The sequence below is a fragment of the Callionymus lyra genome, chromosome 1 (genome assembly GCF_982586985.1).
Source record: "Callionymus lyra chromosome 1, fCalLyr1.hap1.1, whole genome shotgun sequence".
NCBI lineage: Eukaryota > Metazoa > Chordata > Actinopteri > Syngnathiformes > Callionymidae > Callionymus > Callionymus lyra.
The window spans coordinates 29,127,662-29,141,006 of NC_141818.1; the positions used below are offsets into that span (position 1 = coordinate 29,127,662).

The window sequence follows — 13,345 nt, forward strand, 5'->3', positions numbered from 1 at the left end:
TTGGATGTTTTGGCTGTTTAAAACAGAGCATTTTGCACTTTTCAATCATAAGTTTTCCGTTACACTTATTCACATTTACTTTTAATATTCATTTACAATATAACCAGCACACTTACAAGTAACAGTTGTGATTTCTGGTATCCAAGTGCCTTTTTAAATTGGGCAAAGCAACATAAAAATGTATTTTGTCTTGACCAGCGCAAACCAGCATCAGAATACTAACCTGAAGACGTTGAGTAAAGTCCTATACATTTGTTCATGTAATCATTTATATATAAAAAAAACAAAATAAATGAAAAGAGCCCATGATAAAAATATAAAAAATATTTATTTAACATCTAAATTTACCTTGTACAATCATGACACAATGGAGCTGTGGTCCACCAAATAAGAATAGCATCAACTCGGAGAAAAACACCAACAAACAACAGAAAACGCGACACCACTTGAGTTTCAAGAAGATTTGCCATTTAACTGGAGCGAAACATCAACGGCCTGACAGCTGGTCCAGGTTCTCATGGCTACGACTGGTGAGGTGGTCTTCCAGAATTTCTCCAAATACATCCCGCTTTAGTAAGTTATAAGCCATTGGAAGAAGTTGCTTGACGGTCTTGTGGAAGTACTGGAGGGACAATACAATTCGTTAAAATCATCAGTGGAGAGAGACAAGGATCAAATACTCACATGAGATCCAAAGCAGAAGAGATCCATTCCCAACTCATAACCCATTCCATAGTCGCACTCGTCGTTGGCAAACTGAACAAACGTGATGATTTGCTGAAGAGGGCCAAAGGCTTTAATGCGATCTTCGTCACTTTTTGCTTCAGCAATGGCTTTACAGATCTTTTTCATGTCAGCTGTAAACAGGGCACAGAAGACAAGTCAGATAGAAACTAGACGCAAAATGGAATAAGGATCAAAAAGGAAGAAATTACCATCAGTTTCTGGAAGTTCTCGGTATCCAACATCATTCTTGTCTACAGGAACAACAATACCAGCACCATGGAAAGTCTTAGTCACAACCTGTGACGACACAATGACAATTTCATTAAACACCTACTTAGAGAACAATTAAGATCAAATGCACCAATACTGACTTATTTTGAGGATGCAGAGTTGTTTAATTAAAAAACACACAACTTAATGGAAATAACAATACTTGTAACAATGTCCAGAAAAGACAATTCATTTGTATACCTTCTTATCTCTCATTTTCATGGCTTTGGTCTTCAGTTCAAGAGATAAATTCAATTCCTCTGCCTTGGCTTTCAGTTTTTCTTCCACTCGATCAATATCCTCTCCACCTGCTTTCCGGCTCTTCTTCTTTTTCAGTAGAAACAAACTGCTCAGAAATGAAGAATTTTGAAAGAAATCCATGGTTAGAAATGGTTGGAACTTCGACATGTGTGTTTATCTGACAAGCAAAGGAGGAAAGATGTATCTACTTAAAAGTATATATTTCCTAAACATCCCATTAATCGAATTAAAGTAAGATATGCAATAAATTATTTTCAGTGTGGCACATACAATGTACAATAAAATACATTCATTCGTTAACTTTTAAGAACGTAAAATACTTGAAAACTTCGGACAACCAAAAACATTTAATTTGAGGCCAATAGATCAATCACCTGTTCGACACGAAACACACCATGCTGACCTCAAAGTAAACCTTAGCCAGAACTTATATATAAAGTATGCATTATACTACAGATCCTCTTATTGGTAAACAAAAACTCCTCGTAAAGTAAAACACAAACTCTCTGATAAGTTCATAGTTTCCATGTCAAGTGTGTTAAGGACTCTATCACTTCAATTTTGGTTTGCACTAGTCCATGGAAAATAAAATAAAATACATATTGGCACTATGATCCATTTTTATTTTGTTTTATTATTATTATTGGAGGGGTGGTATCAACTGCATGAATAATTATAGAAATAGAGAAATTGTCTTTATTTATTCATACATTTTTTGATTAAAAATGACTGGTTGTGTATGGCGTATGAACTTGACAGAGCTTCATGTTAATATAGGATATTTTTCTTTTTGTGTCATTGTTGGGCTTCTACTAAAGGTTAATTTAAACCCCTTAAAATAAAATATGTAGTCGAAGCATATGTGAAATAACATAGAAAATAAAATAAAATTGAAATAACTTTTCCAAGACCCAATTTAAACAGTTCTGACACAAATTAAACAACAAATATCGAGGTCCCTCTGTATCTGATGGACCATTAAGAATTAAAATGTGTGGAAATGTTACTTGTCGTCACTTACTACACAGCAGCAAACACGTTCTCTCCAATCTGAGTGATTGCATAGCCTTTCTTTGCTTCATTTTCAGCAGTAAAAGAGGGAAGAGAGTCAGGAGTATCCCTATGGAAAAAAAGGAAAAAGAATTCAGAACGGAGCAGGTTAACGTAGGGTGTATATTTTTTACCTATAGTATCCAATATGATGTCGACTGTCCTCCTGTCCAATGATTATGGTCTGAAACTCTGGTGGGTCATAGAAATATCTCCAGTGGAGATTGAAGTTGGGTTGGGGATTGTTAGACTGTTTCTGAGCTCCCGCAAGGATGTCAAAGGGCCCAACCAGCTGCAAACCAAGAGCCTCTTTAAGTGCCCCTAAAACAGAATAAGAAATATGGTGTAAGCACAAAAATACCTTTGAAAGCTTTACATTAACGAACAACTTGAGATAATAATTATACGATTGCAGTGCAAAGACTGGAAGTTACAATTGCAGGGGTCAATAAATTGTATAATATCCTTTCACAGATAACATAAATGCTAACATAGATTCCACTAATCTATTGCAATCTAAGATCTAAAGATACATCAAAGTTAAATGAAATGCAAACCAAAGACAGGTCAGTAATATGTTCTTAAATATACAGTATTGTGTGGTTCGTTTTGGTGGTTCATCAAAAATATCTATCGTCACTGGGTAACTACATTTCTTAAGACAAAAACATGTGTAAATAGTAAGTAAAGGTTATTTGTAAAGTGTCTTTCTACACCTGGGTCACAAAGTGCTTTAAATAGTCTAAAACTATGTAATTTAGTCTGATAAATTAAATACATATGAACACCACGTATAGTCATTTAAGAGCCTCAACTCACCCCTGGGATCTTCGGAACACAGCTCCATGCAAAAATCCCAAAAATGATAGAAATCTTCAGGCATTTTGAGCTTATAGAGTCTCTCTACTTCATCACGCTGCTTTGCAGTCACCCCCGTTAGTGGCGACGCTACGGAGACTTCTATGTGCTGTTTTTTGTTTCCATTAGTTGAATCCTGTAAGAAAAAGGAAATGTTAATATGAATTATGTTATGCGAACAAGAGATTTTTCTCTAGACTCACACTAAATGTGGGTGCAGTGCTGGGTTATTATTGCTGCTTGAGAAATATATTTAATGCTACTCTATCAGTGGACTCACACATTTGAATTTCAGTAACGACGCTGCCGCACTGATCTCACACTGAAAGGATTGAGTTCTATTTTTATCATTTCACTTTGCAGTGCCGGTCAAGTTGATGGTTAAAGGATTTTTCATGCAGAAAAATCAGTCGATAAACCTAAAGTGCATCTGGGCTCTATTAGCAGATTGACAGCTGGCTGATCCAATGACATTACTTTGTGTTCTTACTGAATGGGCGGACCTGATGATGAAGAAGACCATTTGTTTTGTTTTTTAATTGTAGAGGGCTGGTCTGAACAGTGCTGGACCACCCACACACACACACACACCCACCCACCCACACACACGCAAATGAAGTTGCACATTTAACCTGTATATAACCAGTATGACAAAGTCAAATTGCAATGTAAAGAAATGCCAAGTTTTATAAGGATAATGTGATTGAGTGAACTGATGACGATGACCGCCGCTTCATGCACTGACCAAAAAACAAACAATCTATAATTTAAAATGCAGTCTGAAATGGCAGCACACCACAATTGACTTTTTTAGAGCTGGATAGTCCAAACAGATAAACACACAGTTCAGAAAAGTTCATAGTGCTCTTTAGTAAAGCTAGGTCTTGGGTTGTGGAAAAAACGATACATTTTAATATTAAATAAGAAGGACTTTGCAGCTTTTCAGATTGGAGTGTCTTGTCGAAATAGAAAAGTCTGCTATACCAATTCACTTGTAATAGGCTGCATTTCACTATTTACACACATCCATCCACGGCCATATAAGCCCATTTCCTACCTTTGAACTTCGATGTGTAACAAATTCGGAGACATTAGTTTGAGACTAGATACAAACACTCGTTCAATTTATGTTTGTTTGGTGATAACATTGAACCATTTTCACTTTCGCTAAAGGAGACTTGACTCATGAGAAGTACATAATCCTGACTGCCTGTTATTTGTATTTCTTAGACATAACTATCGTTATAACTGTGATCTGGTGAATCGCTAACATAAGAAACACACGACAGTGTTGCTGCTGCTGCCATGTTGTCCATCACTGTTGGGCAGCACGTAAAAGATGATGCGCTGTCGCCATTAAACCATCATTTAAACCAGCACATGTTTCGTATAAGAGCAGCTGCAAAATAATTCTCATAAAAGTAGGGTTAGCTTTGTAGTACGTAAAGAATGACTACCTGGACGGATTTAGGTTTTCTTTTTCCGCGCCCTGTCATTTTCTTCCTCGCGTCTCCTTGGCTGGCTCTTCTTCTTCCTGTTAAAAGACGAACTTTGCTAAACGCACACAGCGCCCCCCACAGGCAACCCAATAGCGATGCAATTAAATAGACAACACCATATAGCAGATATTTACATCGCCATCGATTGTTGCCTTATTAACGCATATAAAATATATTAAATATATTACTTTAATAGCAGAAACTTGACTTGTTACTTACTTTCTTTTTGTCTGCTTCTTCCGACTCCACTGCACACGATACGTTTCACATAAACGGGCAATAGATGGCGCTAATTTGTTTTGTAATTTTATTTAATTATTTTATTTAATAACCACTACATGTGTCACAAAACAATTGAGGTCCAATTTAATATACTTTGTCCACGTTCATGCTGATAACGTTTCTGCTGTTAAAGCAAAAATATAGTTGCTGGGTCAATAATCTTGAACACTAATATTAGTAAAAGATGGCTGGAAATTCGAGCAAACATGGAAACACCCGTCGGGATCAGTGAAATTTAAGTCGGATAATTGTCTATAAAGAAAATAGTATTAACGCTTTCCATTTGGAAACGCCACAATGAGACAACAGCGCCATCTACCGACTCACTCTCTTTCATCACCTGCAGTGGGTAGGTACGTCAGTGACAGCTGTGCTCTGATTGGCTGATGCTGCTAGAGGCTGTTATGACACGCTTGATGCTGCACAGCATCATCTCCTCAGCATCAGCAGCCAGCGGACCTCCATCCTCCTCGTTTTCCCCTCTCTCTCTCTCTCTTTTTCTCCTCCTTTGCCTCTTCTCCCCTCACCATTACTCCTGCCCTTCCTTGATTCCTCTCCCCCGGCAGGCGAGTGGTTCTCCTCCTTCCTACCGCAGAGGAGTTGGCAGCAGGAACAGCAGAAGCAGGCGATTGGGTAGGTTTTGCAGAGGCCTAGCTCCCTCCCTCCCGCTGCACAGGCAAGACATCATGTTCTCCTTCTGCTCTCCGTCAAGGACTATCTGTGTGTGAAGTGTGCGTGTGATCTGGGAAGTAGGCAGTGATGCTACCACACCCTGAGGTTGCTGCAGCTGACTGATCAAGCCTGAATCAATGTCACATGTGTGTTTCCTACTGAGACTACTTGAATCACTAAGAGCAGCAATTATTTGTGTTTATTCACTGATTTATTTTCAGAGCGAGTTAGGGCCAAGTGTCTGCACGGCGTTTTTTTTCTTCTGAATTGAACATTGTTGTGTTCACTTGTGTTTTCCAAAGGTCAAACATCTTTAGACTGTTCAGTGTCTTCATTAACCAATAGCAATCATGCTCTTTCAGTTTCTAAATCATCACCAACAGCTTGACACACCTCTCAATGTCAAACCTTATGACAATCTCCATCTCTTCATTCATTTTATTCCCCTCATACGTCTTCTTTACCATCCACATTTACACTTACCTCCCTCCGGTGTCTTGGATTCCCAAGATGCCTTGCTCTAGGCAGCTGCGCTAGGCCCCAGCAGCATGGGCGGAGGCTGGGTTGGAAGAGAGAGCACGGATTGGACCCTTCCCCTCAGGACGGGCGCGCTGGCGTGTCACCCTTCCTCAGCTTCAGATGGGCGAGGACGCTGAGAGCCCCAAAATCAACCATACCTTCCTAAGAGACTACGTCACAGAAGGTAGAACAGACGGTGTGTCATCTCTGTCTCTGTGGTGTCAGATCACATCCTGGCATGATTGAACACTCACTCCTACTAAACAGCTTCACTATTCCCCGTAGATTTGAAGTTAAATTAAGTCATTAATCATCCCTAAACATTGAAATGATCTCCATTTTAACTTGGAAACTCTGGTAGACTTGTTTTTTTCTTAAACTGCATCTCTATTTTATGTTGCTGTAGCTGATGTCATCTCTACAGTTGAGTTTAACCAGACTGGGGACTTGCTGGCCACAGGGGATAAAGGTGGCCGAGTGGTCATCTTTCAGAGAGAAACAGAGGTCAGTTCCACACAAAAACTATCCAAATGCGTTTTCTTGACACGTACACTCTTTTACTTCCGTATCATTGTCGGAAAAAATGTGATCTCAATGGCAAAGTATAGATAATAATGTAGATGTAGAAAACACACGGAAATTGGTCGTTTAACATTTACATGATTTAATCTTTTGCACATTTTAAAGAAGATACAGTTACAGCCATATTTGAAATACAGGAATATAAATTAATCCATATTAAACATTTGTTTTTTCAGTGAATACTTCTTCAAAGATATTCAAGATATAGTAGCTTACTGAGCTATACTGTAGTCCGCCCATTGAGGTTTCAGAATAAGTTCCAGATTCAGTTTACTAACTAGTAAAGTATAATAAACCAATGTATATTCTTTCTCAGTTTAAAGGGGAGGCCGAGCATGTGGCGGAGGCCAGTGACTCAGGAGAGTACAATGTCTACAGCACCTTCCAGAGCCACGAGCCGGACTTTGACTACTTGAAAAGTCTCGAGATCGAAGAGAAAATCAACAAGATCAGATGGTTGCCGAAGCAGAATGCTGCTCACTTTCTTCTCTCCACCAATGGTAAACTGCCTCTTGATTCACTTATAGTATTGGTTAAATTGGTCATTAATATTGCATTTTGCAACAGTAGTTGCATTAACAGTAATGCTGTTTTCAAGTGAATGACAAGGATAGCAATAACAATCACATAATAGCACAATGCGATTCCCCAGTTGAAAAGAGTAGCTAGAGAAGCACTTAGAGAAAACATACCTCTGCCAAGAAAAAACATTTCAGTTTGTATTGTATACACTCCATTTTTCGCACTTAGGCTTGCCCTGTGGTTCTTACGCAACAGAGACCGAAATATCCTTCAAAAACATCTAGATCCAGATGATTTTTGATCAAATCAAAATTGAGTCTTCTGGTCCTTGTCCTTAAATTGCATTGAAATCTGTTCTTGAGTAATTTTGCTAAGAGACACATATGAAAAAACACATATTTTCATATAAATTAATTGACGTTATAATCAACTAAAACACCTTTGTCACCTGTTACAGATAAGACCATTAAGCTGTGGAAAGTTAGTGAGAGAGACAAGAGGCCGGAGGGATACAACCTGAAAGATGAGGAGGGTCGTCTCAAGGACATTTCCACCATCACCTCCCTTCAGGTGAGCACACAGACGTTCATATGTTGCTCTTCATGCTGGACTGCACTCAACCTTCACTCTTTGTATTGCTTTAAGGTGCCGGTACTGAAGCCTTCAGATCTGATGGTAGAGGTCAGGCCCAGACGAGTATTCTCCAATGGACACAACTACCACGTGAACTCCATCTCTGTCAACAGCGATGGAGAGACGTATCTGTCTGCCGATGACCTCAGGATCAACATGTGGCATCTGGGCATCACAGATCGCAGCTTCAGTATCCTACCGTCGATGATTTAAGAGTCGCAGGAATATGACTCAATCCATTTGTAGGGCTGGGCCACAGCTTATCACAGTAGTCGTACGATAACATGGTTTTATTATACTAAGACCACCACTTAGATAGTAGACAACCTGCATGTTAGACATGGGGAAGAGATTCAGACGTCTTGTGTGATGCTATTGTTCTCTTTAGCATGATTTGCCTTGTCTTTGTGTATGTTTGTCAATGAGGCCAGATTTAAAATTCGGATCATAAGTGTCAGTGATTTGTTTGCCTCACAGTAACCTTGTAAACGGCTTAAACAAAAGAGTTTTCTAATCACTTTTTATCTCAACTTCCTATTATCCCTTCAAAACATAGTTTGTTTTTCAATCCATGGGTGTTAGTGGCTCCCTGTTTTATACTGAGATAAGCTTTTTTAAATCCTCCAGAGCGCCCCCTCTTGAGCTTCACTTGGGGGAAACCACTTTGTAATTAATTTTAACAATTTCTTTCGTCTTCAGCCAGTCTCAGTTTGGCAGTATCAGGTCTTATATTTCTTTTTATTAAAGATACCATTATAGTTCTTCTTATTAAAGATACTCAGAGACCAGGTATCATTCTACATAACGTCTGTATTTTTGATGATGAGTTTCTAGTATTTCGTGGGCATTCTTGATTCTGAAATCCATTCATTTCAAGTAGCAACTTTCAACTTGTTTATCAGATGATTCAATCTTTGTAAACATTTAGTTGTTCATAGCAGTTATAAATACAATGTAATTGATAATGTTTCATAACCTTTGCTTTAAAATAATGTTAAAAGTTAAAAAATATATATTTCCATTCATGTACATTTTTGGTCAAATATGAATTAATAGAAAGAAGGCCAATGTGTGTCTTACAATGAAATAAAATATATATAATCATGCTCCCATGCAAAATAACTGCTCCAACAGCTTAATAACATACTTTTGTCTTGGAAAATGAATTGTCTCAGGTACAATACGATGAATTTCTTTAAGGCCAACCCCTTCTACAAGCCTAAAGACTTCCAACCACACTGCTGTAGCTTCTCTCTTATGGTTTTTAAGGCAATTAAACTGTATCATTGTCTAACAATAACGCTGCTCGTCGAGGAAGCTGGATTAGCTGAGCCATGCTGATTTCCTCATTCAAATGGAAGCTGACCTAGAAAATCAAAGTCGCATCTGAGGAGTTTGAATAATTGATTTAGCGGTACACTTCAGTCTGCTGCACATTGGGACAACACAAATAGAACCGGGAGCTAGGCGTGAAAGAATTGTTTTTTTGGTCAAAATATTATTTTGTCTTTGTCACTATAAGCATCTTGTTTACAATTGTGTTTAGCTCAATAGCTCATGTGGCTCTTGAGTGGGTCAGTGGGTTCTTCTACCTTATAAAAGGGAATATTTTTTAGATTCAGTAAAAATGTACATTATTTTTTTACAGGCTTGAACCATGAAAATAGTTTTATTAATCTGATTACACCCAGTTTTTCCGTCTGGTAAAATGGGGCTCTTGGCAGTGGTGTTTAAGTGACTTTCTTGTTCTCAATGCATCAGAAAAGTGATATAAATCCTAATTTTGAACCAAATGGTGTGTTTGCCTTGACTAGGGCCTTTTTCAGATATTGTGGACATCAAACCAGCCAACATGGAAGATCTCACGGAGGTGATCACTGCTGCTGAGTTCCATCCTCACCACTGTCACCTGTTTGTGTACAGCAGCAGCAAAGGAACGCTGCGTCTCTGTGACATGAGAGCTTCTGCGCTCTGTGACAAACACACCAAATGTGAGAACATTTTCTTTACATTATTTCATTTTGTGATAACAGAAAAACGGTGTCACATATGTTTCTTTATTTGTTGCAGTATTTGAGGAACCTGAGGATCCAGGGAGCCGGTCTTTCTTCTCAGAAATTATTTCCTCTGTGTCAGATGTCAAATTTAGCCACAGTGGGCGTTACCTGCTGACCAGGGACTACCTCACTGCTAAGGTGTGGGACCTACACATGGACAAAGGCCCTGTTGAGACATATCAGGTAACTAAATAAAACATGCTACACAGATTTATTTCAAAACTGAAAAAATGGCCGATGAGTAAACGACATCTGTGGTCAACGCTATACTCTTTGCAGGTCCATGAATATCTGCGGAGCAAGCTCTGCTCCCTCTATGAAAACGACTGCATATTCGACAAATTTGAGTGTGTCTGGAACAGTTCGGATAGGTAAGTGTCTTCAGCTTGTTTGAGTTTTTATCTGAGTCTGCAAAGCATTAGACTTTAAAATGTACCCAAGGGTGTACACATTCAGGCTGTCCACGTACCTTCCATGTTTGTTTTTATCTCTGTATACTGTACTTGACAAGTCGACTACTGGAGTATGTTCGCCGTAGTGCGGACACTAAAATAAAGTTGAAAAGTGAAATTGTTCTTTAAACTGTCAAGTGTCTTGTGAGCAAATGCTCGGCTAAGTGGAAAATTAACTTGTTTTGAGTTTATATTATAGTAACTACATCAATAAAGCTTAAGATCAATTTTAATTTTATCATCATTTGACGTTTATATTTTGTTAATATAGTTATTGTAGCACTTTCTGCCCATGAAAGTCTGACATGATCCAATCCTTGTAGCAGACAAGTACATGTTATAACACATCACTGCAATAGTTATGAGCCAAGTCTCAATGACTTTCCCTCCTTCTAAGCGTGATCATGACGGGGGCCTACAACAGCTTCTTCAGGATGTTCGACCGGGACACAGGCCGGGGCGTGACCCTGGAGGCGTGGCGAGAGAGCAGTAAACCTCGAGCCGTGCTGAGGACCCGCCGGGTCTACACGGGCGGCAAACGTCGGCGTGGAGATGTTGGTGTGGACAGTTTGGACTTTTCTAAGAAAATCTTGCACATGGCTTGGCACCCGTCTGAGAACATCATCGCCATAGCAGCGACAAACAACCTGTACATCTTCCAGGATCGTGTCAACCCTGATCTGACACACTGATAGAAGGCAATAATGCGGATACTGGATCTGCTCTTACTGATAAAATAAGAACTTTGTGACTAAATGACAACACTGTTAATGTACTTAATCTCCAAATGTGTCACTAACTGATGAGTTCACACATCAGGACATGTTTTTTTGGTAACACTTGCCACCGTTTTTCAATATGTTTGTGCAACTGCTCCTCTATAGGAGCATTAAAAGAGGTGCAGGGTCACCTCTCTGTCTGTAATGACTCTGTGCTGTTGATGATGAGACGTCCCACTGCTCACTTTTCTTTAAGAACCTTTGCACAAAATTGATTATTTGAAAAGTAGCAACACGATTGTGACAAATGGTCTCGAAAGGATGATAACAAGGTTATTGAATAATTGTTTTTTGTTGCCTTTTTTATTACTGAATTTGAAATGTCTTTCTTTTAAATGAAGAATGTGCTGTGAAACAACCAGTTTAAACCTTTCTTCAGAGCAGTGCTCTCGGAGATGGGATATATCATAAGAAACTCCTGATCCACTTTGCAATAACAGAACTATTTAAGCAGCACCAGTGGTATTGTGCTTTCATTCAAAGCTTCAGCTGACATTAATATTAACACTCTTCTTATTGTGAGCTGTATAAACGGTTTTTTTTGTATTTCCCATAAGAGAGCATTGGTCAATTTATTAACTCTTAATTTGAGACAGTTTAATTCTTATTATTTTAAGAATAATGTCCACATTAACATTGTCTATATAGCTGGAAATCTTTATGTACATTTTTAAAAAGACTTAAAAAGAAAATCAGTTTTTCAAGTGAATGCAGTAAATCTAACTATAAACATCATCTCATAAAAGAAAATATTATTTTTTTAGGTGAAGATTTTAGATGTTCTCTTTTAGAAACCTTCTTAAATATTTATTTGTCATTGAATCCTTTGAATGTGCTTCTGGGGTTGATTTACCAAATTACCAAATGGAATTGAAAATGTTTTACAAAATGTCAATCATCTCGATATAAAAATTGAAGCACATCTAAGTCCCCTGATATCTATCAATCATACATCGGAGGTTTAGACTTCTGTATTATCCCAACTCTCCTAACTGTATTGTATTTAATCCAATGGACTTGTCCTGTATTTACAGCACAGCTCCACGATATACCATGAGATGTAACACTGGTGTGAAACTATGTTGTCAGTTTAGAAGATGGATTGTTTACAGTAAATTGCTGTGTCCAAGTGACCTTGGCCCTGATGGGGTTTATGTCAATTGTTTTCATATGTAGCAGCGGTAATCTAAAGTAGGTGGAACGCTGAATATGTGGAAAAAGAGTTGTGTCACAAACTTCGATAATATATCTTCAATCCATCAGCCCCTTATTTACATGATGTTGAGACAGTATCATTTCAATAAAAGCTTGTACGTCATTGTATTATAGGGCTAATCATTTGTAACCCGACCATCACTTTTAAGAACCTTTAAAATGTTCAGAGCACATCAGCAGCAGCAGCATGTTGCCTTTTCTTGAAGCTACTAGCGTGTATATCGATCATAATTTAAAAGTGCAACTCTATCAATACGACACTGACATGTGTGAATGACAGGAATGTGTATAAATAAAATATTAAAAGTGTGTTTCAGTTCATGTCTTTGTTCGCAAAAGATCTAGATATTATTTTTTTAAATCATTTTACTCAGAAGGGAAGATATCTTCTAACACATGGTGCTAATGATTCAGAGACCAGATATCTAACTTGCTTTTCTTTGTCTAGTCTTCCAAAATCTCACTTTAGATGAAAACCTCAACAGTAAAATACAAAACTAAAACTGATTATAGTCACTTCTTGTGCCCCGTGAGAGACTGACGACCCCTTTAGACCCATTGGATGAAGTGAATGTAATCTAAAAAAAAAACAACAACCACATTTTCTATATATTTAATCTGACACACCGTACTCTTTATTTACCTTATTTAGTCAATTTCATAACAATATTTAGAATAAAACAGCAACTTGGCTGTAAACCAAACCAAACAATATTCACTTACATGTATTATCAGTTGTTTGCTGTGGTTCAGCATCTATTTTACAATATATAAACATTAAAATATTAAATTATTTGAAATAACCTGAAACATGCCAACAAAAGAAGTCAAGTATTTCAATTGACTTTTTTTAACAACTTAGCCAGTCAATGGTGTTAAGCTCCATGCTTCTGCAAGAAACTGTATCTCCATAACAGCGTGCACATGCGCTTTGAAAATGTGATTGGTTTGTTTAAAAAAACAAAATC

General features: G+C 38.0%; 2 protein-coding genes across 3 annotated transcripts; one reads left to right on the forward strand and one right to left on the reverse strand.

The window, feature by feature from the left end:
- Nucleotides 1–309: 309 nt before the first annotated feature.
- Nucleotides 310–4,688, reverse strand: hpf1 (histone PARylation factor 1). Its single transcript, XM_087779808.1, has 8 exons — nucleotides 4,623–4,688; nucleotides 3,127–3,301; nucleotides 2,442–2,628; nucleotides 2,279–2,377; nucleotides 1,198–1,342; nucleotides 936–1,023; nucleotides 685–857; nucleotides 310–622 (listed from the first exon to the last, which is right to left on the reverse strand). Exons 1-8 carry the CDS (start codon nucleotides 4,659–4,661, stop codon nucleotides 488–490), a joined length of 1,041 nt encoding a protein of 346 aa, XP_087635934.1. The 5' UTR covers nucleotides 4,662–4,688; the 3' UTR covers nucleotides 310–487.
- A 1,379-nt stretch (nucleotides 4,689–6,067) lies between these two features.
- On the forward strand, nucleotides 6,068–12,630 carry ppp2r2ca (protein phosphatase 2, regulatory subunit B, gamma a). Of its 2 annotated transcripts, none has more exons than XM_087800072.1 (9): nucleotides 6,068–6,333; nucleotides 6,544–6,641; nucleotides 7,036–7,219; nucleotides 7,699–7,811; nucleotides 7,887–8,064; nucleotides 9,701–9,865; nucleotides 9,945–10,114; nucleotides 10,211–10,302; nucleotides 10,781–12,630. In XM_087800072.1, the coding sequence occupies exons 1-9, from the start codon at nucleotides 6,258–6,260 to the stop codon at nucleotides 11,073–11,075; spliced, it is 1,371 nt and encodes a 456-aa protein (XP_087656198.1). In that variant the 5' UTR covers nucleotides 6,068–6,257; the 3' UTR covers nucleotides 11,076–12,630. The 2 variants fall into 2 exon arrangements, with proteins under 2 accessions (XP_087656198.1, XP_087656206.1); XM_087800080.1 differs by having other exon boundaries at nucleotides 6,068–6,321.
- Nucleotides 12,631–13,345: the final 715 nt, after the last annotated feature.

What these genes read in the sequence shown, in the direction of transcription:
- ppp2r2ca (XM_087800072.1), top strand. Translation starts at nt 6,258, where the DNA reads ATGGGCGAGGACGCTGAGAGCCCCAAAATCAACCATACCTTCCTAAGA. An exon ending in CACAGAAGGTAGAACAGACG is followed by an intron (nt 6,334 to 6,543) that starts GTGTGTCATCTC and finishes ATGTTGCTGTAG; the next exon opens with CTGATGTCATCTCTACAGTT. An exon ending in TCTTTCAGAGAGAAACAGAG is followed by an intron (nt 6,642 to 7,035) that starts GTCAGTTCCACA and finishes ATTCTTTCTCAG; the next exon opens with TTTAAAGGGGAGGCCGAGCA.
- hpf1 (XM_087779808.1), bottom strand. Translation starts at nt 4,661, where the DNA reads ATGACAGGGCGCGGAAAAAGAAAACCTAAATCCGTCCAG. An exon ending in GAAAACCTAAATCCGTCCAG is followed by an intron (nt 3,302 to 4,622) that starts GTAGTCATTCTT and finishes TTTTTCTTACAG; the next exon opens with GATTCAACTAATGGAAACAA. An exon ending in GTGTTCCGAAGATCCCAGGG is followed by an intron (nt 2,629 to 3,126) that starts GTGAGTTGAGGC and finishes ATTCTGTTTTAG; the next exon opens with GGGCACTTAAAGAGGCTCTT.